Source organism: Knufia obscura, assembly GCF_036327395.1.
Source record: "Knufia obscura strain CCFEE 5817 isolate CBS 148926 chromosome Unknown scaffold_13, whole genome shotgun sequence".
Classification (NCBI taxonomy): Eukaryota; Fungi; Ascomycota; class Eurotiomycetes; order Chaetothyriales; family Trichomeriaceae; genus Knufia; species Knufia obscura.
Window position 1 is genome coordinate 573,864 of NW_027042699.1, and position 23,208 is coordinate 597,071.

Genomic DNA, 23,208 nt, shown 5'->3' on the forward strand with positions numbered 1-23,208 from the left:
AGATTGCTGTGCTAGGTGTCCTTCAATAACTCTCATGCGCATAACATATGAGGAGAGTAGGCTCCATCAAGACATCGGTATTGTTGTATCGGTGTATAGTATTATCTTGTTGGCACGAGAAGGATGAGGGTATGCGATTCCCAATGAAAGAAGCTGACATGTTCGTGCTTGGGTTAGTTCCATCGTATTGGTACTGTTAAAGGTTTGACCGAGATGAGCTTCCCCTACAGCCACAGCCGCAGAATCAATGAATGTATTTGCGCAACGCCGGCTGATAGGAGTTCTAATCGACCATACCATTTTGGCAGGAGTTATTCCTCGTTATTGCAGCTCTACGATGAAGGCTGACGCGCCACGATCGACATCGTTGAGGCAGGGTCGGGGAATGTTTCCTGGATACGCCGATGTCAGCATCAATAATATGGTGGCGTTGCTGGCCATCATGTCTGTCGTGGGCTCCAGACGACATGATCCTCCCAGGGTCTATGCGAGCCACGAAAACATGTGTCCGTAAGCGTGCTCATTGCTGGTAGGTGCAGGGAGGTTTCAATAACAAGGACGATTTTTCTTTACAAAGCTGGACATCAAGGCACCGATGTACCGAAGTGACGCATTTTCGAAGGTACTCGACCTTAAACCACAACAGACGTTTGTAGAGATGATATCCGCTACATGCATTTGATCGAAGAGAGATTGGGCAAAATGTAAAAGAGTTAATGCTTGGTCATTATTGCCACGTCAACTTGGTCTTGTCTGATAACTTTGCGCTAACGCTGCCATGCTCCGAGCAAAGGACATTAATCCAGCAACATGCTCAACTCACTACGCCATTGCTATGCTACAACTGATCCAACAGAATGCTTTTGTCCAAAACTCGTGCTGGGTTCATTCTCACTAAAACACTTAATCCTCTTCGTCCCACCCTACAACACCAACATCTGCCCATCCGCTCCTCAACAAACTAGCAGCATCCTTCTTTCTACTCAAATCCCTCATTCGTCGCCCTTCACCCGCACTTTCCCGCCAGCACCGTACATTGAAGTCATCGCTCGCAGTGACCAGATTTCCTTCGGAGCTCCATACCACGGATGTTACCTCTTTTCTGTGGCCGTTGACGAGAGGCGTGCCGTGGTAGTAAATGGGTAGATTGTCTTCCTCTTGGCGCTCACGGGTGAAGAGGGAAGTGAAGCTAGAAGTTGCGGAACGGCGGATGGAGGGACGCGAGGTGGGAACAGTGTCGTTATGGGGCCCTGTGGCCGAAGAATTGGCCGAGCTCGAGCTGCTGGTTTTGGTGGCAGGATCGTGGAGTGATGGAATCGTTCTTGTTGACGCTGTTTGGTATTTCTCCGAGGTAGGGAAGAGAATTGTGCAATCATCCGTGCTTGCCACCGCTAGTAGCTCGGAGTTAGATCTATCGCATTTGCGTATGCTCAGGCGTGGCCAGAATGTTGCAACGCGGAGAGATGGATGGCGGAGGGCATAGAGAGGACCTAGGCCAGTTGCACTTTCTGTGCGCATTGGTGCAAGACTTTTCCGCGAGGCATTTGTCGAAGGTGTCATCTCTGGGGTGGTTCCCAAGATAAGATGGGAGGTTGAGTAGGCGTAGACTGTATGGTCCCGAGACAATGCGAACAACCTCGAGCGGTCCGTGTTCATGGCCAATGAGTTTATACCGAACTTGCGGTGAATTTCATGACTGCGTGGTTCTTCTGTTGCGGCGACCGGAAGCTGCGAGTGACCCTTTTTGCGTGCAGAGATCTGACTCTGGCGGAGATCCCACAGCTTGATTACTGTCTCGACCTCGGACGCCGTGGCAAGGAGGTTGCTTCTTGATGAATCTAGAAATGACAACGAGGTGATTGAGAAATCGCTTCGGGCTGCTAATGTGCTTTGTTTCGATTTTTGCGAGACGTTCTTGTTCTTCGGGTTGGGGTTGTGTCCGTCGAAAATTTCGAGGACAGGAGCCAGCACTGTCATGTCTTGAGCCATTTCTGTGACATGCATCCGTGCTCTCCTGCCACCACCAAGAGCTTGACCCTTGACACGAAGGTCCCACAAGCATACAGTCCCATCACGACCAGCACTGGCGAGAATCTTGTCACCACTGCCAGGTTGAAACTCTATTCTCTTGACAGAAGCTGTGTGAGCTCGAAGAGAGTACAATGACCGCTGTGCTTGCACATCGACGATCTGACAAGTCTGATCTCCACTAGCAGTAGCAATGAAGTTGTCATCAAAAGAAAAGGTCAAGTCCATGACAGCATTGTCGTGTGGCTGAAATGAAAGCACGGTCTTGCAGAAGCCTTGCTCGCCTTCGTCAGCATTAGCAGTATTAAGGAAACGAATAACGCCTTCCTCGTCACCCGTAGCCACGACCGGGTTGGTGTGACAAGCACTCATACTGAAAGGGATGATGGGCGTTTGTCTTGCCCGAAGGTCGACATTGACATCCTCGGGGTTGCTGTAGAAGTTTGCTGTCTCCGCCTGCCACAAATTGCTCGGTTCGGCGATGTGTACCCGCCTCCTGCCTGTAAGACGACTAGAGAACAGGGACCTCGAAGTGCTAGTCTGCTTGTAAGGTACTATGCGAGGTCCAGTAGGCAGTACCTCGTCTTCGTCTCCTGACCAAGCATCCTCATCTATGTCTGTCGATACATCCGAGTCCACATCCACGTCATCATCCGCGGCGTCGCGACCATACTTGATGGGCGAAGAGGGTATAGGGTCTTGACTACTAGGCAAGAAGTTGACTGATCTTGCTGGAGGTGTCGATTGAGCTGAAGAGATCAACGAGTACTTCCGCTTTTTCCTCGAGTTTTGGTTCTCATTTGCTGGCAAATAATCTTCTGCGGCATCTTCTTGTAGGGCAGGTAGCCGTCTTGTGTTGAGGTTAGAGCTCGAGATTGTTCTCAGAGCTTTCCTCGAGGTCTTCACAGCTTCGGTAGCATTTTTCGGACGCGGCGTGAAGAATTTGTTGAATCTTCTCGGAGTGATTGGGGGTGGCTTCCGTATTCTCCCGTTTTGCACACGGCCTTCTGACTGTCGATTCTCTTCGTCTAGCACATTGACCTCGACATGCCTCGACCTCGAAGCTCTTGTTGGTGTCTGGTCCATATTACTTCAGATGACGTAGCTAACGTAGAAGTGGTGGCTCGATGGATGTACCCAGATCCGAGGTACAAGTTGGAACCCAAAATCAAATCAATGTTACAATAGAGATGCGGCTGTTAAAAAGAGTAGAATGCTCGAGGTCAAAGAGCATTTTGTATTGTGGCAAGTGCAAGCTGGCTGGGAGGCACGTCGAAGTGCTAGCGTGACGCGCTGCCTTCCACTTTACGCGTTTTGGAGAGCTTCGGTGATTACAGTAGCTCCGGCCGCAATACCAACGCGGCCGGGATGCATGCAGTGCCATAGACACACTGGTTTGACTTCAGAACACGAGATAAACACATCGAGTCATGTTGTAACCGGCTGAGCTCAATGCAAGTTTAATGTTCTTCTTGCTGTTCCTCTTCATCGAGTACTGAGGTTCTCAAGTATGTCAAGACAAACCAGCAAGCGCGGTACTCTGTGGAGTTAAGCTCTTATCGATAAGCTATTTTTCGGGGCAAGCGCGGCACTGCCAAAAATTATTTCCTGGCAAGAGCGATCATGAACAGCACTGAGGACCGGGTCGCACCTTGCTTTGCTGTTTGACCGCCAGAATGTCAGCTCTCAAACGGAAGCAGGCCTCTGAAAAGGTATCAGCAAACTCTGCGAAGAAGCGACAAAAGGTCGAGTCCGAAACCAAAGAAAATACCCGCAACGGCGCAGACCAGCCCAACATCAAGCCGGTACAACAGAAATCAGTGTTGGCCAAGGAGCAGCCAGCTTTTCCAAGAGGTGGCGCAGGACCTTTGACGCTTATCGAGAAGAAGCAAGTCCGTGCGAAGGCTTCTAGAGATGCTGTACGAGAAGCAGAAGGTGGTGACCTTTTCGGTGACAGAGACGTCAAGGCGGACGAGTCAAATGACAGTGACCTCGATCTGGACGAGGTAGATACCAAGCAGACATTCGCGAAAAAGAAGTCCAAGAAATCCAAGCGATCCAAGGCAGCCACAGAAACAGAATCTATCCATATCGACAGTGTTTCCCATAAGCGGTTGACCGATGGATCTTTGCTGCTGGGTCGCATCAGTCACATATCGAGTCGGGATCTTACTATTGCGCTTCCAAACAATCTCGTTGGCTTTGTACCGCTGAATGCAATCTCGAAACAATTCAGCTCGAAGATCGAGAAGGCTCTACAGGATGATTCGGAAGCTGAGAATTCGGAAGCAGAGGAAGAACATGGTACTGATCTGCAAAACCATTTTAAGATAGGACAAATGCTCAGAGTTGCTGTACGGGACACCTCGGAGGAGGCAGAAGGAAAGAAAGAGCATCGGAAAAGAATAGATCTGTCTGTCGAGCCACATCTCGTGAACAGGGACCTTAACAGGAGTATGCTTGCTCAAGGAACCACTGTACAGGCCGCAATTGTCAGTATCGAGGATCATGGTGCTATTGTCGACATTGGGCTTCAAGATGGCACAACAGCGTTCCTGGCCAAGAAGGCAATGCCTAAGGATCTGAACATGACTGATCTTGTGGTCGGCTCGGTTTTCCTCTGCATTGTGTTGAATACAGGCTCCAAAAGCAAAGCTGTTCAGCTTTCGGCGGATTTATCCTCCAATGCTGTGGCAAAGACAGCTTCCTCGGTGGATGCGTATCTACCAGGAACATTGGTTGAGGTTCTGCTTACTCAGGTCTCTGAAGAAGGTCTCGCGGGGAAAGTGCTGGGGCTACTCGACGTGACGGCAGACACCTTGCATTCGACTTACTTCCAGGATAAGGAAGCATTCACCAAAAAATACCAGGTTGGCCAGAAAGTTACTGGCCGACTGATAGCAAACTTCCCATTGGCGGAGGATAAGAAGCTGGCTTTCTCGCTTCTTGGGGAGTTGGTCACTTTCAGCGGGAGAGTGGAAGATCGCCTGACGCTATCATCCATCATAGATCGAGCACAGGTTCTAAGCGTTGTCCATGGTCTTGGTATCTACCTCTCCCTACCATCTGGCGCGCTTGGATTCGCTCATATCTCTAGAATATCTGACAAAAGCATCGAAATACTCAGCGAGGTCAGTGGTCCGTACAAGATTGGCACCGAGCATCAAGCAAGAATCATTGATTACAATGCTATAGACGGCCTGTATGTCCTTTCTTTGGAAAAAAGTGTGATCGAACAACCTTTCCTCCGGCTCGAGGATGTTGAGGCTGGCAAGGTTGTCAAGGGCACCATTGAAAAGATACTAATTGGTGCAACTGGTGTTCGAGGACTGCTTGTCAAAATTGCCTCAGGCATCACGGGTTTTGTGCCAAACTTGCATCTTTCGGACGTTGCTCTCAAAAACCCTGAAAAGAGATACCGTGAAGGGATGTCTGTCAAGACTCGAGTATTGTCCGTGGACACTGACCGGCGCCGCCTCGAGCTGACGATGAAGAAGACTTTGGTCAACAGCGACCAGCCTGTGTGGTCTGACTGGGCGTCATTAGAGATCGGCGCTTCAACGGTCGGCACTTTGGTAAAGGTCGAACCAACCGGTGCGATTGTCCAATTTTATGGAACCGTCAAGGGGCGCTTGCCAGTATCTGAGATGAGCGAAGCTTATATTAAGGACGCCACGGAACACTTCAAGCTTGGTCAAGTCTTGACAGTCCATGTTCTGCGCCTCGACTCTGAGAGACAACGTCTGACACTGACGGCAAGGGACCCCTCAACAATTACCAAGAATGATACAAGCGCTCTCCGCCCTGGTACTCTTGTTTCTGGTGTTGTCTTCGAGAAAAGCTCTGACGACTTGATGCTCCGACTTGAACCAAGTGGCACAATAGCCCGATTATCCTCCGAGCACGCATCTGATGGCTCGGAGAAGAAGCGGAAGTCTGCCTTGGAGAAGATCCGTGTCGGCCAGAAAATGGATGATGTGTTGGTGCTCGAGGTTAAAGGCCGACAGGTCATCCTTAGCAACAAAGGTTCACTTAGAAAAGCTGCCGAAGAAGGGAAATTGTTGAAAAGTTTCGAGGATTTGGTGGATAACAAGATTGTGACTGGCTTTCTCTCGAACATCACGGAAAGCAGAGTGTTCGTGCGATTCGCACATGGCATAACAGGTGTCATTAACAAGGCACAGATGCCGGACGACCAGGCTGAGCTTCCCGACTTCGGATTGAAACCATACCAGGCTGTTTCCGCCAAAGTTGTTCAAATTGATTACAAGAGTGCGACACCAAGATTTTGGCTGAGCATGAGGGCAGACGCTTCCGCCTCCACTGTTGAGACGTCTCTGTCTGTCCCAGCAAAGCCCGCCAGTGAACCAGAAATTGTCGACCCAGTAGATGAGAGCATTACTTCATACTCCAAACTGGCTGTCGGGGCCACTGTCAAGGTTCGAATCACCTCGATCAAGGACACCCAGATCAATGTTGAAGTTGCGAAAGGTATACAAGGAAGGGTCGACGTGTCGGAAGTCTTTGACAAAATCGAAGATATACACGATCGCAAAAGACCACTCAAAGAATTCTCAAACAAGCAACTCTTGGAGGTCAAGATATTAGGTCAACATGACAGCAGGTCATACAAATTCTTACCATTGTCGCACAGGACCAGCAAGAATGTTGTGTTTGAGCTCTCTGCTCGACCCTCCATCGTTTCGGGCGAGCAAGCTGCCGTTCTGAAGATGGAGGATATGAGAGTCGGTGAATCTTACTTAGCTTTTGTGAACAACGTTGCAGATCATTCGCTCATGGTGAACGTTTCACCGGCTGTGCGAGGGCGCATTCGACAATCTGACGTCTCTGATGATTTGAGCTTGGCCGCCAATATGCCACGAAACTTTCCTATCGGTTCTGCACTAAAAGCGAAGGTCGTTTCAGTAGACGTCGAGAAGAATCATCTAGATCTCAGCGCGAAGACCGGAAGCTCTACGAAGGCGCTTTCCATCGATGATGTCTCAGCCGGAGATATCGTTGCTGGTCGGATCACCAAGCTCACGGATCGCACGATCGTCGTACAGTTGTCGGACGATCTTGTGGGAGTGGTCAACCTCATAGACATGGCAGACGACTACAATCTCGCAGATCCTGCCCGATTTCAGAAAGGAGAGATCGTGCGTGCGTATGTCTTGCAAGTGGACAAGCCGAACAAGAGGATATCTTTATCTCTCAGGCCGTCCAAGATCTTGAGTTCAGGACTTGATATTGAGGATCCTGAGCTCTCACTGCAAAACGCTCATGTTGGCGACATTCGTCGAGGATTCGTTGCCAATGTGGCTGACAAGGGCGTTTTCATCACACTGGCACATGGTCTGACCGCCTTTGTACGCGTCACGAACTTGTCAGACGAGTACCTGAAAGAGTGGAAAGACCAGTTCCAGAGAGACCAATTGGTACAAGGCAAGATCACTTTGGTCGACAGGGACTCCGGCCACATACAGATGAGCTTGAGGAAATCTCATGTTGATGGTACTTACAAGCCTCCGATCTCATTCAGTGATTTGAAGGTTGGAGACATCGTCGAAGGTAAGATTGGGAAGGTCGAGTCCTTCGGTGTTTTTATCGTGGTTGCGAACTCTGAGAACGTCCGAGGTCTGTGCCATAGAAGCGAGATAGCTGAGAAGCGTATCGAGGATGTGACCAAGCTCGGGTTCAGCGAAGGTGACACAGTAAAAGCTAAGGTGTTGAAAGTTGAGGCTGATCAGAGACGAGTCAACTTCGGCATGAAAGCTTCCTACTTTGGTGGAGACGTTCATGGTGATGGGGATGATGATGAGGAAGACGAGGACGAAGAAATGGTCGATTCTGATGCTGATGAAGAAGCAGATGATGACGAGGGGGACGCCTCCGATGATGAAGGAGTCGAGCTGGACCTGGCCGCGTTGGCAGAACAAGAATCCATGGATGATGAATCAGAAGGCGTTGCGATCGACCTGAATGATGATGCCGATGCCATGGAAGTTGATGAAAAGCCAGCACCCGCCAAAAGTCTTTCCGTTGGCGGCTTCGACTGGTTCGGTATGCCCTCAACCACCAAAACGAAACGTCCCGTAGAAGCCGCCGACGACGAAGCACAGACCGAGAAGCCAAAGAAGAAAAAGAAGAAACCCGAAATTCTCGTCGACCGCACTGGCGACCTCGACAAGGACGGTCCACAATCAGTCGATGATTTCGAACGCCTCCTTTTGTCCGAACCGGACAATGCCAATCTCTGGGTTCAATTCATGGCCTTCTACATCGACCTGGGCGACATTGATGCGGCCCGCGATGTTGCCGAAAAGGCCCTCAAATCGATCGGTCTAGCCCAGGAACAAGCGAAGCAATTCGTTTGGGTTGCACTTTTCAACCTGGAGAATACCTTTGGTGATGATGAGACCCTCGACGCAACACTCCAACGAGCCTGTCAAACGAACGATCCAGAGGAGATGCACAGCCGACTTGCCTCAATCTACATACAATCGGGCAAGCACGAAAAAGCAGACGAGCTGTTCCAGACCATGATGAAAAAGTTCACGCAGAACCCAAAGCTCTGGGTGAACTACGCCACCTTCCTCTTCGACACACTGGAACAACCGGCGCGTGCACGAGCGCTCCTCTCCCGAGCACTACAGGCACTCCCACCCTTCACCCATTTTGAAACAACATCGAAATTCGCACAGCTAGAGTTCAAGACCAAAACTGGTGTCCCTGAAGAAGGACGCACACGCTTCCAGGGCCTGATTAACCTGTACCCGAAGCGGGTTGACTTGTTCAATATCATGCTTGACCTGGAGATGAACTTGGGACCGGACAATGCGGATCAGGTTAGAGGTGTGTTTGAGCAGGTCTTGAGCCGGAAAAGTTTGAAGCCAGCGAAGGCTAAGCCGTTCTTTGCACGGTGGGCGAAGTTTGAGAGGGGCTTAGGTGATGAGAGGAGAGTTGAGGAGGTTGAGGGACGAGCTGCGAAGTGGGTGAGGGAGTACCAGAAGAGGGATGCTTAGGCTGTGTCTACGAGAGTTACAGGAAAGAGAAAGCAAAAGCGGAGTCTAAAGACTCAAATGAGGGACTGCTAGAGCACCACCTTCGAGTAGTAAGTAGTACTCCTCAGGAATTACGCACTGTATGCGGAGTCTGCCTCCAATTGATACTGCAACAACGTATGCACTCACGTGGTGAACTTGTTCCGTTATATCTTTTCCCCCTTCCCACCTATTCACGCCTCATCATACCTAGCTCGCGCGCCATGAGCCCAAGAAGGCACGAGCAACTAACTTAGACGGTGTCCAAACATCACAGAGTAAAGCAGAAGGAAGGAACACCTCACGCTCCAGAAACCAGGAAGGCACTATCTACCAGTCCCCAATCACCTGAGGAAAGCACACCTGCACATTGACACAAGGAAGGTACGGCCCGGCAACGAAGGAGCGGCTTGTACCAAGGGGGGAGAAGGTGCAATCTACGGCGTATTGGTGAGTAAGGCAGGAGCGACTCGGCTCGGCTGGATATATACGAATAGAGAAGGAACGATTCAGTTCGGTGTAAGGAGCAAAGGGGAAGGCAGGACCAGGTATCAGTGGCACGGCAGGTACAAACATGGAGTGAATTGGACGAGGGAGTTGCGACTGCGTGTACGGAGGCAAAAGGAAAGCGCGATAGGGTGAAGGCACTGGGCAGGTACGAGTCGAATAGATAGACAGGAAGGGTGAGAAAGGTACAATTGAGGCTGGGTATAGCGTGACGAGGAGCCGGTCACTTGAGCACGTAGTGTAGAACGCCGGTCAGATAATGGACAACTCTCAATGATTTACGCAACCGGAGATCGGCAATGGCGCAATATCTATAGAAATGGTGAATATATTCAATTCATTTTCACTGCGCTGGCAGGAAACGCTATCAATGGTGCTTGCTTTTCGAAGTCAAAAGGCTCTCTAAGCTCGACTAAGTTCGCTGGAACTCTTCTTCTCATAAATCTTCAAGACTTTGGCAAATCATCCTCTCTCTCGCTGTCTTCTTCTTCTTCACTCTGCCTTCGGACGGCACGACGACCGCATCACCGCCCTTCTTCGGCGCTGCATTTCGATCTGAGCCGACGGGAGGAAGCCACAGTCTTGCTCGTCCTGCGCTGAGATCTTCGGATAACTTTCCGTTTCGTCTCATTTGCATCTCGCAGACGAATACTCGAAGGAAGTCTCTATTTTCCCTGGGTTCTCTGTGCCGAAAGCCAACTGGTTCGCCTTTTCCATCGTTGGCATTGGGATCGAAGAGGAGCGGGACCGCGGTGTTCTTGTTCACGGGCACGCCATCGGAGGTGAGCCAAATAGGAGGCGAAGATGCATTCTCTGTGCGCACAGACGGAGGTAGACAATCGGCGAGCTGAACGATTGATGGCAAATCCTTGACCATCGGATTCGAGCCTGGAGGCGTACGGCCACGACCAACTGGCGATCTGCTCGGCTTGCGTGACTTCTTCCGTGACTCTTGTTGTGGTTTTGGCTCGAACTTGGAATGTCTGTGATCTTGCCAGAAGTGAAGTTGAGCCGCCGAATCTAAAGGCGGCGGATTCAAGTAGCGCCGAAGATCTGCTGTTGGTTCGTTGAGAGCTGGTGGCGGTCGTCTATCATCGGTCAAAGTTGGGTCGAAATCGAAGAAAGATCGAGCTCGGTGGTCGGCTGAGCCACTTGGGGTCCTGTTCGAGACAGACTGAGCCGCAGATCTCAGAGCTTTGAGCGAAGCTGTTAGACTCGATTTCAGCGACTGACGAGGTTTCTTCTCTGATTTTCCTGGTAGTCTTCTGACCGTGGGAGGCGATGGTGACAGCTCTGGAGTACGATTGAAGAAGTCGTCTGGCTCCTCGGGTACGGAAAGTGGATGGTCGTTGGAACAATCTTCCGAGGCGGCAACCTGGCGAACCTTCCGATCTGATACAGAGGTGGAGGAATGTTGACTGTTCCGATCACTGACTACGAAGTCTTCTGGTGCAGATAGAGAGACCAGGGAATCGTCCGATATAGATCTTTGACTAAGAATTCCGGCGTCGAGACCTTCACTACCGATGTACATCTGACCGTCCTCCAACAATTCGTCCATGTTACCGAACAGGGCTTCGACGTTGGAGTTACTTATCGATCTGGGTATAGCTCCAGTTGAGGGTTTGAAGTCATCCATAAGCAGGCTGCTGAAATTGGCAACATGGTCGCCACGGGGTATTCGCTGCGACACCCTGCCTCTTTGTTTCCTTCTTATAGGTATTGCTGTTGCTGACAGTACATCTTTGACGGATTCCCGTCTGATCCGGGGCACTTCCTTTTGCTGAACCGGTGCTGGCTGCGGCCGTTGCGGTGCATCTTGTCCTTCGGGTTTCGATGGTTGTAATCGAACAGACGGCGATCGTGTCTCGGTTTTGCTTGGACTCTTGGTAGGTGATGATTCGCGAGATCGAAAGAGTGAGGACGAAAGAGGAGAACGAGCACGTGGTGAGTTTGAAGGTGATCGCGTGCTTCGATAAGTACTCTTCTCGCTGAACTCGGTCGAGCGTGCCTTACGAGGCGCTGCCTGGACGTACTGCTTCGGTACGATCATCATCTTGTGAATATTGCGCTGGTATCAATGCTTGTAGCTCATGTGTAGATATGCTGGTTACGGGTAACATGGTGTCTTGGTTCGATCGCGCTCAAAGCAGTATTGCGGACATGTTCGCACTGGGTACAGCAAGGGTCAAATCTAGGAGTTGCGTAGGTCGACGAGAAGTGATGTTTGGTTAACTGGAATAATCGTTTGAACGCTGGAGTGACGAAGAACAAAGTAAAGGAAGTCGATAGCGACAACGAAACCTGTTGCAGTGCAAGTCGTGGAGTAGCAAATGATGTTGCAGTGTGAGCGTGAGTATGATCGCATGGCCGGCCGAGCGAACAGGCATTACTCGGATGTCACTGATAACGATTCGTAGTCCGTAATCAGGGGTCTCATTGGCCCCGGATACCACGAATGTCCAGATCCTGGTTACACCGACGACACGTTTCAGAGGCCATGTCCGGCTAGCCAGTGCACTTGCTCGCTCTAGGACTCCCCATCTGAGAAGTGGAGGCCAATAAATCGTCAGGAACGAGTTTGGTACGACCCTCCCGCATCCGCCCTGGGGGCGTGGTCAACGTTGGCGTCGCCGGTCGCATCCGCTTACATCGTGTTTGGTATTTTGTGTGTGGCTGCGGCGAGCTGACATCAGGAATCTAAAACGCTTATTTACAGCTTTATTTTCTAGACTCGGGCAGCAACAGAGATTCATCCCACAATCAAGCTGAACCTTCTAGACAACGTGCATGCACCATTCTGCACCTCGGATTTGGGATGGGAGTGTTTCGTTTCGTGCGGCTGACATGCACTTTGCTCAGTGGTCATGCTTCAGGCTTCAAGTAGACAGCAATGTGATTACTGGTCATCCTACTCATGTCTTCCCACCGTGGCTTAGGCTTAAGTGCCTCATTTATTACTTAGGTTGCTCAACATCAACAATTGATACAGGCCGAGGCCCAATCGTCGCGTGTATTTGCTTGTCCTCGAGACCGAGCTACTGCTGGTCCTCACGCCTGAAAACCCCATCGCACACCTTATTCTGCCCGACCCAGCAAAAAATTTGCAAGCTTTGCTTTCCTTCACTAACAGAAAAGCAAAGTGGTGTAATAACGTGACGTGTTTAAATCATCGGTCGGCGGCGGCCACGCTCTTTTTCATCTAAGGTGGCACGTGCGGGAGCCCCCAGATCCGTAGTGGCCCAGACACAGGTAGAGTAATATTCTAGAAGATATTAGTGTGCCGCAGTATTAGACAGGGTCTTAAGTGGTAGGCGCCCGAGCTTAAAATGACTTGATGTAGTAATAGCAAGGTTAGTGGCGAAGACTTCTTAGGGTAACAATCAAAAGATAGTAGGTGCGCTTTGGGGAAGGGACGATCACCCTATCGGTTTTGCGGTGTGAAGAGGCCAACAACGGAAAGAAAGCATGGGACGGAGGCTCTGTTGCCTCGCTCTCATCGAATCTGTCTCTAGAAGCCTTTCAATCGTCTCACATTGTTGTACTATACAAGTCTCAATCATCATACAAGAACTAATCCCCCATAATCTCGTCCTCACGAGCCGGCTCATTGACATCTTCTGCCTCATCATTAGCCTCCTCGACAGGATCGTCTTCCAGTCCTTGTTCGCGCAGTGCTTCTGGATCGCCCTCCTCCCTCTGCTCGTCATCCTCAATCTCATCATCACTGAGCTCCATAGGCTCAACAACAGGCGCCGACTTCTTAGCGGCGGCCTTCTTCACGGGTGTTTTGGGAGCAGCTGCACCTTTCGACTTCGACTTGGTTTTCTCTTTCTTTTCATCGAGGTAGGCGATGACCTGAGTGTAGCTCTTGCCCAATTTCGTTCTGTTGATCTGCAACCGTGCCCTGACTTCGTTGCTCTTCGGTACGACACCTGCCAACAGGGCAAGCACGACCTTGGCAGTGAGTTCGCATAGTGATGTCTCGGCCACAAGCGCAGCTTTCTTCTTTGCTTCTTTCATTGAGCCGCCCTCCTCGGGAGACGAGTCAACATCGTCACCGTCGTCGCTCGACGACTCATTATCAGAGTCTTTATTGCGCCTTCCCGCAGCGTCTTCATCATCAGAATCCTCAGGCGGTCGATCGACTGCATCGTCTTCCGCTTCGTTTCCGTTCACAGCAGGCGTGGCAGAATCTCTCCTTGATCGTTTGCTGGCCTTTTGTGCTTTCGCTAGTGGGAACTCTAGATTCCTCTTATTCGTCTTCCCAGCAAGTCGTCTCTCCATCTTTTCATGGGTTTGCATAATTGCTGTCATTGCGTTGCCGCTAAGTTCTGTAACGAGACTTTCGAGATTCGCCTGAACATCATCGTCAAGCTCGCCTTTACTCGGCTTCGCATGACGCAGAGTAGCGAACAGTACATAGAGATCGATCAGGCTCAATATTGCAGCTGTGCGTACTGAGTCGAGCGCTTTGCGTGAGGTGATAATCGGCAAGAGCGCTTCAACAAAGTCGTTCTTGCGCATGGCAAGATTCGTCAATAGCCCGATGGACAACGTCGACTTGTCGTTTGACACAATAGCATTGCGTATAGCGACGACCTTCCATCTGTAGTACAAGGACAATATCCGAAGCGCGAATCTGCATGTCTGGTCTTCGAGGGCGGCGGCCTCTCTTGGAGTATCGTCGCCAGGTTCACCTCTTTTCACCAGTTGCAGAACAATGTCCATCACAGTTTCATTTGTCTTTCGTTTCGATTTGCTAACCTGCCAGGTCATTTTGCCTTCAATAACTTCACAGCAGTCTCTAACACTGGCAAGTTGAGCAAGCCGGCCTGTAACATCTGCAAGCTGACGTGTCTTCTCTCGATCGAGTGTCCCTCGCTGACTCACATTCTGACCTAAAATCAGCGAAGCCAGTGTCTGCGATGTCAAATCGTGCCACAGCTCGTCTACCTTCTTGTCAGCAGCTTCTTTGCTGCTCTCATGTCCCAAGGCCGACCGCAGCGCTCGACTTGCTTCAGCTAGCACTTCTGCATCGCTATGAGTCGTGAATTGCTTGTTCACGTCATCGAGCAGTGCGCCTTGATCTCCGTCGCCTTCATCAACATCGTCAACAAGGTCAGGGTCGAAAAGTTGATGTAGCCTCAATATTGACCTTGCAGCCTGAGGGTCACTTCCAAATTTGTTGTGTAGTTGCGGTATGAAGACTGATAAATTGTGTGCAGCAGTTTCCTGTTTGGCTCGGAGTTGGTCCTTGTCAGCTTTTGTGAGCTTCTTGCCTTTTTGGGCGGTGCTAGGTGTTTCTTGCAGGGACAGTCGAGCAGCACAGAACAATACATCAAGCAAGATGGCGTCTTCTCCTTCCTCAAGCTTATAAGCTTCCTGTACTGCTGCAGATACATCCGCGGCATCAGTTGCAGCTTTGATACTAGAGTGATCGAACAGGAGATATCCAGCAAGAGACTCCCATTCCTGCAGCTCGGGCATTGAAGAAAATATCGCCTGTGTCGCAACCATATACCTTGAGTCGAGATGATCTATGCCAGAAATTTCGAGCTTGCGACTCGTACTGTCAGGGAGGTCTTTTGTCTGAGCACCGAGTGTCTGTGCTAGACATTTGAATTTGATCCATAACTTGGAAGGGTCGGCAGGATCGTCCACTGAATCTGCATCGGGAAGTGCATCATTGAACTGCTCTGCATCGAAGTCTTCAACACTCGCTGCATACAAATCCTCGATGTTCGAAACGAAGAATTGCGCCACTGCTTTCCGTACTCGGGGCTCATTGTCGAAAACGAGCTGACCGACTGTGTCGATGTCTTCTGGTTCTAGCAGATCAAGACTTCGCAGCTGATTCAGAAACTCAATACTTTCGACGCGTACATTAAGATCCGCGTCGCGGGCACCCATCTCAACCATTCTCTTCCGGAATCTGTCTGTAAAGCTCCGTAGATTGCCTCGATTACTTCTTACCGCATACATCTTCTTCAGTTGCCTCATGACTTCCAGACGGGTTGGTGCATGAGGATCTGACATAACCCAGCCTATGTATCGTAGATATTGCCCTTCAAGGAACATCGTAGGATAATTGAGAATCCAAGTGCCCATTGCTATTGCGCACTCGGCTCGTAGTCTCTCCTCGACATCGCGGTATCTGTGGACGTAAACTGTGTCAAATGCATCTTTCAGCTGCGAATCGATTTGATCAAGCTTCTTCTCTTCTCTCTCCATTTCTTCCTGCAGCTTCGTTAGGCGACTCTTGTTGGCGCTCTTCTTCTTTTTCTCGTTGTCGAGCTGCTGTTTTGTCGTCGCAATACTCTTCTGCAGCTCCTTCGCGAGTTCTGTCTGACCAGTCGTCATGGCCAGTGAAGCTGTCGTAGCTGTGTGACGAAATGATCTGTAGCTGGCTCCAGCCATGGTCGCAATCCAGATGTGAAGATTTTCGTAGATTGGGGTCTCCTCATACATCAAGCTCGAATTGTGTAGCGCACGAGGAATTGCGCGGAAGAACTCTGAGAATACCTCTTTCATGCCATAGAATTGCTTCTGCTTCCCAGACAGAGGGTAGTCTCCTGGTTTCTGATTGGCATATTCGGCAAGGATGTCGCCTAAACGCTCGTGTACATGATCGACATCGTTGATGTCGTCGTTGGTAATTCTTTCATCACAGCCAGCCACTTGCAGGACGAAGTTGACCATGTCTCGCATGCCCCCAACATGATCACCTTCCAAGAAGTTGTGCCAGGTGTTTGCTGCCTCTTCTGCGGATAGACCTTTGCCAAAGACGTCAGCATAGAGGCCAGTGCCTTGTATTTGACTCTGCCGCGATCGCGCTTTCTGTTTTGCCGTTTTCGATACAGCCTTTGAAGGCACATTCGCAGATCTTATTGCAAGGGTAGTGCTTGCGCCAGTAGTGGTCTTCGGACGCTTCGTCGCGGGCTTCGCGACAGGCTGTTTTGATCGCTGTTTACGTCGCTGCTCTCGCAACTCTTCTTCATCAGGCTCGGCCTCTTCCTCTTCAGTCTCTTCCTCTGGTTCTTCTTCATCTTCTACCTCGTCGTCGTCATTTGTTGCTTCTGCAGGGCGTTTTCTCTTAGCAGAATCGATGACACTACCATGATGTTGCTCTTGAGAAAACACTGGTGGCGCGTGCGTGGCTCGGCCTGATCTTCGTCTGTCCGCGCCATTCGCGACGGGCGTTGCAATCGCTGTGGCCATATTGAAGGTGGTAGGGCTCGAGGTGCGCAAATAGTATAAGAGGTTCTGCGCTGAGCTGACAAGAATACTGTTATATCAGCATTGTGTTGCGACTTCACATCTCTCGCGTAGTCCCCAATGCTGATGCACTACCCACCATCAGCATTAATGATGATATTCGACGCGTGACGACGCGACTGACCCACAACCATTTTAGACTTTCACAAATCTGGCTCGGCAAGACTTGCCACTCTAGGACAGCAATAGAGAGCACATCGCTGCTGCTTGGAAGGTGACGATGAACCTGGCTCGAGAAGGTGCCATGCTACAAGCAAATCTCATGTTCGCCGCTCATGACGACGGAAAGAGCGTGGCCCCGTAGCGATGCTGCCACCATAACACCAAGAGATTGAGCATCGGTCCTGGCCATCAACACCAGGTACCGAGCTCAACCATGGCAACTCGCAAGAGCCCATTTGCCAAGTCTAGAGCCAAGCCTGGTGATGGCGAGATAGTAGTCTCTTTACTGCCACCGGGCAAGCAAGTCCTCACGACCTTCGAGTACCAGTACCCATTGAAGCTCATCTCACCAGACCAACATACGGTCACAGTCAAGAAGCCACACCACGACGCCAAGCTAGCGAACGACTCAACAGCAGAAGTCCCAGTAACAACAGTCTTCCTCCTAACCTACGGCGGCGGCCTCCTAGCAGGAGATAGCATAAACCTCACAGTCAACCTGGAACCGCACACCCGCCTCGCCCTCCTAACCCAAGGAAGCACCAAAATCTTCAAATCCGAAACCACATCCCCGTCCACAACAACAACAACCTCCACACTCAACCAAACCCTCCCAACCATATCCCCCTTCACAACCCCACCCACAAAACCAACCTCCCAAACCCTCAACGTCAAAATCAGCGCCCACTCCTCCCTCTGCTACCTCCCCGACCCCTCCCAACCCTTCGCCAAATCAACCTACACCCAATCCCAGACCTTCTACCTCTCCCCCCACGGCTCCTCCTCCCTCCTCCTCCTCGACTGGGTCACCGAAGGCAGACCAGCCCTCAACGAATCATGGACCCTAACCTCCTGGAAAGGCCGCAACGAAATCCGCGAGTTCGATCCCCACACCAAAGGCCGCCTCCTCATCCGCGACGCATTGCACCTCTTCACGGATGATATCGCTGATCTCAACTCAAAAACCGATGGAAAGGGCATAATAGGGACATTAATCATCCACGGGCCTACATTCAAGTCCCTGTCTGAGTTCTTCCTCAAAGAATTCAAGACGCATCCTCGTCTTGGCGCGAAGAACTGGAGTCGGACGCCGAGGCCACACACCCCGACAATTCGTGAGGAAGACGACAGCGGCGGATCAACAGGGGGCGGTGACTATTTCACCCAACACAAATCGCACAGCAGCGGCGCGACTACGCCGCGTGCCAAAGCGCGCAAGGAAGAGGAGATAGAGGGGTTACTGTGGACGGCGGCGAGTGTGAGGGGGTTCGTGCTTGTTAAGTTTGGGGCTAAGGAGGTTGATGGGGCGAGGCGGTGGTTGGGTGGGATGTTGAGGAGGGAGGGGAGTGTGGAGAGGGAGTTTGGGAGGCAGGCTACGTTGTGTTTGAGGTGAGGTGAGTTGGGCTGGGCTGGGCGGGACTGGGCTGATTTCGATATATGTTAGGAGTCACGGGTCAGACAGAATGTTGCAAAGCTTGCATTGATGCCCAATAAGGAGCATCTCATGCAGACTGTATAGTTGATAGAGCACATGAATTTGGAAGCGCTAGATATCTGTTCATTGGTCACTTGATTCCGTTCCTGCGACCTAAAATGCCGCATTTACGCAGGCAATGTCTTGCCTACCTTATCTCTCTCAACACCTCCATTTCAGTCACTCAGATGCCCATGAAGTATCGATATAGCAGAACTGCCAGAATGATCATCGGCAAGTATGACATCCAATTCGTCTCACTCGGTGGCTTCTCATACGGCTTTCCCTCCGCAATACTCTTCCTACACAAGCACAAGTCAGCTACAGTCACAAAAAGACATACAAGAAGAATGCGTGCGTAGTCTTGTGAAATTCGATGATTCGTTCGTTCGTTCTATCTACCAACTGCGCATATATCGAGCAAGTTTATCCTCCAGTAACGCATTGGTATCTTCACTTTGCATATCGTGCCTGCCCATCAATCACCCTCCCACCTTCATTTGTTTGTGTCTGTCTTCGACCTCTATTGTTGTCGCTGGTCTTCTGAGTCTGATATACGAAGCACTTACAGCGCAGCATCAATCTTACTCCTCAACGCCCTCTCATTAGCACCCACAACCTCATCGATCTTCTGTCCATTCTTGAAGATCGCAAAAGTAGGCATAGCTCTGATTCCCAACTCCTGTGCGACATCGGGCGCCTCATCAACATCGATCTTGTAGAAGGAGACTTTCTCGCTATATGGTTCTTCGTCGCTCATCTTGACAATGGCGGGGGCGATGACTTTGCAGGGGCCGCACCAGGTGGCAAAGAAGTCGATGACGACGATCTTGTCGCCGCTGCCTTCGACGACGGAGGTCTTGTAGGAGGTCATGCTGTGGAGTTTGTTAACGTTGTTCTTTCTTTTAGTTGGGGTGGATTTGGGTGTAGAGGGAGTGGAAGTGGGAGATGAACGTGCTTGTTCATCGCGGAGTTTCTGCTGGTGGTATTTGACGTACTCTGCTAGATTGTGGACACCCATTTTGCTGGTTGTTCGTGTGAAGGGTTTTGGTTTTGTGGTTGAGAAATGTCTTGCGACTGGGATTGTTCTTGTTCTAGTATTGGGGAGTTGTCGAACTGTGGTTGTTGTGGCCGATGTGATAAGTTTTTGGATCGGAAGAAGTCTCAGTGACGTAGCCACTTTGGAGGTATTTATTCTATTGCAGGTGCGTTAGATTGCAGGTTGCTTAATTGAGCAATGGAAAGTGCGAGTGAAAGGTAGCAGCTAGGGTGTAATCTATGTGAAATCAAAGAGTGATATATCAAATTCGCGGGGCGTTGGATGGGATGATGCAATCGTTCCTTACATTGGCATTGGATGAAATTGAGGTCTGTGACGGTTAGAGCAGGTCTGGTGCCTTGATGCCGCAGTAACATTCGCGCAAGCTTAGAAATGCAAGAAGAGCGATGCTCAAGCTCTGCTCTCGCTCACTGCAGTCCCGAGAAAATTACGGAAGCTGCCAGATTCTTGCCGTCTTAGTCACCCTTGTCGATTCCTTCTCCTGCAAGTAATTTGGAATCAAGCTCTAGATGCCAGATTTCGCAGGCATCTATACCTGTCACAGCATATGCATGCACAAGCCATGCGGTTGATTGACAGATTATCTGGCATTTAACGGTTTGGTTCGCTTGTGTAGCCTCCTATGCACACCCACCGACACCATGAGGATCGGAGCGGATCCCGTACGAGTTCAATTAGATGGCCACCTTGAAGAGGCTGATTTGACATTAGAGCATTACTATATGAGACCAGTCTCTTGGACAGCTAGGTGTTGGTACGTATTTAGTAGTTTGTTGGCAGACTATCTAGGAGTCATCTTGCGAGCTGTGCCACATTCGCATTCATCTCTTCTCCATGTTGTACCACAGCAATAACTTTTCTTTTCCGGTCCATCTTCCTGGGAACAAACGAAATAACGACATCTGGGGGTATCCAAAGCATCAAGGACAGTGACAAGAATGAAATATGGCGTTGCTGTACACAGCTCGTCGTGGCTGCAATCGTTATACAACCCCAGTCTAGGGGTAAGGTGATTTTCGTGATTCGTGATATTGTTTGCTGGCGGGTCAGCTTGTTGGAGGCATCTCTTTGGCTGGGTTTGCTTGTTGCGACAGCAAGGTTTGCGATTGTACTGAGCTTCGGCGTAGGTCGAGCAGCCGAGCAGAACCGGCACTGATATGTCGAGCATGACCTTTGTAATCCACGCTACTAGCGCGCATCAAGGTCACTTCGGGTTCTGCTTCTTCAGCCGCAAGCTCGGGGCTGTCTACCTCGCTTTGGGGTGTGGAAGATTGCGTCTCTTGAGCTGTATACTCATTGAGAAGACCCTCTTTTGATCTCGCCCTCGAGGCCTGGCGAACCAATGTGGGCTGGCGACCGAGGCCAGCGTGCCACGTCTCGTCGACTTTTTGAGCCTCATCTGCTTGTTTGCTCTTGTCGTCAAGGCCGGAACTTTCAGGTACCAGCGCCCCATCGTTCGCGCCATCAAAAGCTCCGGGAATAGTCCGCGTCAAGGACGACCTCCTAGGTCTGAGCCGTTGCGAGTTTCCCGACCGACGGTTCAGTGGTTTTCCAGAAAGCCAGGATGCTTCACTATCGACCGATGCAAGCGATTGAGAAAGTATCATCTCAGGTCTGGCGCTACTTGGCACATCCAGCTCCATAGAAGGTTTGTTCTCGCGTCTCACGGCACTGGTCGGGATTGGACTGCTAGGCGTGTAAGCAGATTGTTCTGTCTCCTCTGCAGGATCTTCTATTGGTACAGCATTGGAGAGGGGATTAAAAGTGCTTGTCACTGGTGGAGCGGCTGCCTCTGGTGAATGCACACGCGAATCAGGAGGCGAAATCGGGAGCTCGGGCAGGTCCTCCCTAAATTTGGACATTGTCCTTTGAGGTGTAGCAGAGTCCGTTCGCCGGAAAGTCCTCGGTGTGATAATTGGCGGTGGCTGCTTTCGTGCGGCAAATGACTCTCGGGAGGTGTTCGAGAATTCTGATGGCGTACTCCGACCTTGAAATGATGAGCTCAACTTCCTCCGGGTGCCTCTCGTGAAGAAAGCTGTCCACGAGCTTAACCTCTGACTGCTATGGTCAGATGCAGCACCTGTCAAGCTGGCATTCTCTGGTATATCTGTAGTTGTCTCTCTGTTCAGCAAAGAGCCTTGTGACATGCTCTTTCGGTCGACTGCCCGTGGAGCTGGTGATACAGGTGGTGATAGTGCTGCTTGTACTGGTGATTCGGTCTGCTCTGCCGTGCCTGTCTTGATCTTCCTTAAGGGGGATTTGGCTGGTATTGGGGGTTCCAGCTCTGCGTCGGAGCCTGCATCTTGCGTGATATCCATATCCTTTTCATCTTCGAAGGGGTTCCTGATCGCCACAGGAGATACGGTTTGAGACTTGGGGTCAGCAAATGGATCAATCGTACGCTGAGCGCGGATTCCAGACGGTCCAGCTTCGGTCACCTCGCGATGACTCGTTTGATGGGCGTGCGGACTGGCGTCCAGACCTGCCACCCTGGAAGCAGAAGCCGATACGTATTCTTCTGTTCTTGCTTTCCTCGCTTCTTCTTCTCGCTCTCGGTCAGCTCGCCTTTGCAGTCTCCTTTCGAGCCTAGCCTGTTCTTGTTTTCTTTTCCTCTCTCTGCGTCTCTTGTCCCGTTCCATCAGTTCATGAAGGCCTCTAGCATCCAAATCATCTGCTAATTCATCAATGCGCTTCTTATCCGCACCTTCCTCCTCTTCTAGAATCGGAGGTCTTGACAGAGGATTTGTCCGCAGAGGCTGTTTGCCAGGCCCATGTCGTGGATTCGCGTCGTACTTTATCGTTGGTCGTGGACTGAGTGCGGCGAACATGCCAATCTTGAAAGAATTTTGAGGCGCGCTACCAACATCAGGCAATGCCTCCGGAAGTGGAAGAGAGACCTGTGACGTTGGTCGACCAAATTTCCGTGACGGGCCACTAGGTACGTCTCTCGTTTCTCTCTGCAGCGGACCACTGCCGTAAAAACTCTGCGGCCTCTTAGGTATTGGTATTGGTGAAGAGCTCATCGCCCTCACTTCTCTTTCTCTTGCATGGTCCTCCGCCTTCCGCTTGCTCGATTTCCTGCGTGCTATGTTCGAATCTTGCTCAGATCTCCGCGCATACAATGTCGGTGGTTGGCGTACAACGTTGAAACTGTCTGGCCCGAGACTCGACTGAGAGGTAGGATTCTGCTGATAGAGCTGTTTCTCCGATAGCGGCGGTGCATTCCGGCTGTGTCTTCGAGAAGCAGGCACTGCAGCCGCGGCGGTCTGGGAACTCTGCTGCGCTCCATGGCTAGGTATGCGAGTTTTCGAAAGCCGTCTCGACTTCTCTGGCTGATCCTTCTTCGCAGAACTCTTCGTGTTACCACTGATATCCGTGCCTGCTTTTGATAATCTGCCCATCTTTTCTGACGGATCGCTTTGTAAAGATTGTTCTCGCGCGTGCTCGGTGGTTTTCGCAGCACGTTGCTTCTTTCCTCCCCCAAAGGGCCAGAAGCCCATCTTTCGCTTCGCAGTCAGTGAGTGTCGAAATGTCAGTGCATGGACACCGTCAGGTAGGTGGCACAGTCGCAGGTGTAAAGAAGGCTGTAAGCGACGGGCGACTCATTGAAAATGTTGCTATTTCCAGGCGCAAAATGGTATATGCAGTTCGAAATG

At 50.8% G+C, this 23,208-nt stretch overlaps 7 protein-coding genes across 7 annotated transcripts; 2 read left to right on the forward strand and 5 right to left on the reverse strand.

The window, feature by feature from the left end:
* Positions 1–903: 903 nt before the first annotated feature.
* PMZ80_009373 (uncharacterized protein) lies at positions 904–3,114 on the reverse strand (the record flags this gene model as incomplete). The annotated part of the gene is made up of 1 exon (XM_064877768.1): positions 904–3,114. The coding sequence occupies one exon, from the start codon at positions 3,112–3,114 to the stop codon at positions 904–906; it is 2,211 nt and encodes a 736-aa protein (XP_064726493.1).
* A 590-nt stretch (positions 3,115–3,704) lies between these two features.
* On the forward strand, positions 3,705–9,053 carry RRP5 (rRNA biogenesis protein rrp5; the record flags this gene model as incomplete). Its single annotated transcript, XM_064877769.1, has 1 exon — positions 3,705–9,053. One exon carries the CDS (start codon positions 3,705–3,707, stop codon positions 9,051–9,053), a length of 5,349 nt encoding a protein of 1,782 aa, XP_064726494.1.
* Positions 9,054–10,014: 961 nt separating this feature from the next.
* On the reverse strand, positions 10,015–11,634 carry PMZ80_009375 (uncharacterized protein; the record flags this gene model as incomplete). Its single annotated transcript, XM_064877770.1, has 1 exon — positions 10,015–11,634. One exon carries the CDS (start codon positions 11,632–11,634, stop codon positions 10,015–10,017), a length of 1,620 nt encoding a protein of 539 aa, XP_064726495.1.
* Positions 11,635–13,151: 1,517 nt separating this feature from the next.
* On the reverse strand, positions 13,152–16,799 carry IRR1 (cohesin complex subunit; the record flags this gene model as incomplete). Its single annotated transcript, XM_064877771.1, has 1 exon — positions 13,152–16,799. The coding sequence occupies one exon, from the start codon at positions 16,797–16,799 to the stop codon at positions 13,152–13,154; it is 3,648 nt and encodes a 1,215-aa protein (XP_064726496.1).
* A 433-nt stretch (positions 16,800–17,232) lies between these two features.
* PMZ80_009377 (uncharacterized protein) lies at positions 17,233–18,411 on the forward strand (the record flags this gene model as incomplete). Its single annotated transcript, XM_064877772.1, has 1 exon — positions 17,233–18,411. The coding sequence occupies one exon, from the start codon at positions 17,233–17,235 to the stop codon at positions 18,409–18,411; it is 1,179 nt and encodes a 392-aa protein (XP_064726497.1).
* A 265-nt stretch (positions 18,412–18,676) lies between these two features.
* On the reverse strand, positions 18,677–19,513 carry TRX1 (thioredoxin trx1; the record flags this gene model as incomplete). Its single annotated transcript, XM_064877773.1, has 2 exons — positions 18,677–18,794; positions 19,062–19,513. 2 exons carry the CDS (start codon positions 19,511–19,513, stop codon positions 18,677–18,679), a joined length of 570 nt encoding a protein of 189 aa, XP_064726498.1.
* A 1,085-nt stretch (positions 19,514–20,598) lies between these two features.
* Positions 20,599–23,052, reverse strand: PMZ80_009379 (uncharacterized protein; the record flags this gene model as incomplete). Its single annotated transcript, XM_064877774.1, has 1 exon — positions 20,599–23,052. The coding sequence occupies one exon, from the start codon at positions 23,050–23,052 to the stop codon at positions 20,599–20,601; it is 2,454 nt and encodes an 817-aa protein (XP_064726499.1).
* Positions 23,053–23,208: the final 156 nt, after the last annotated feature.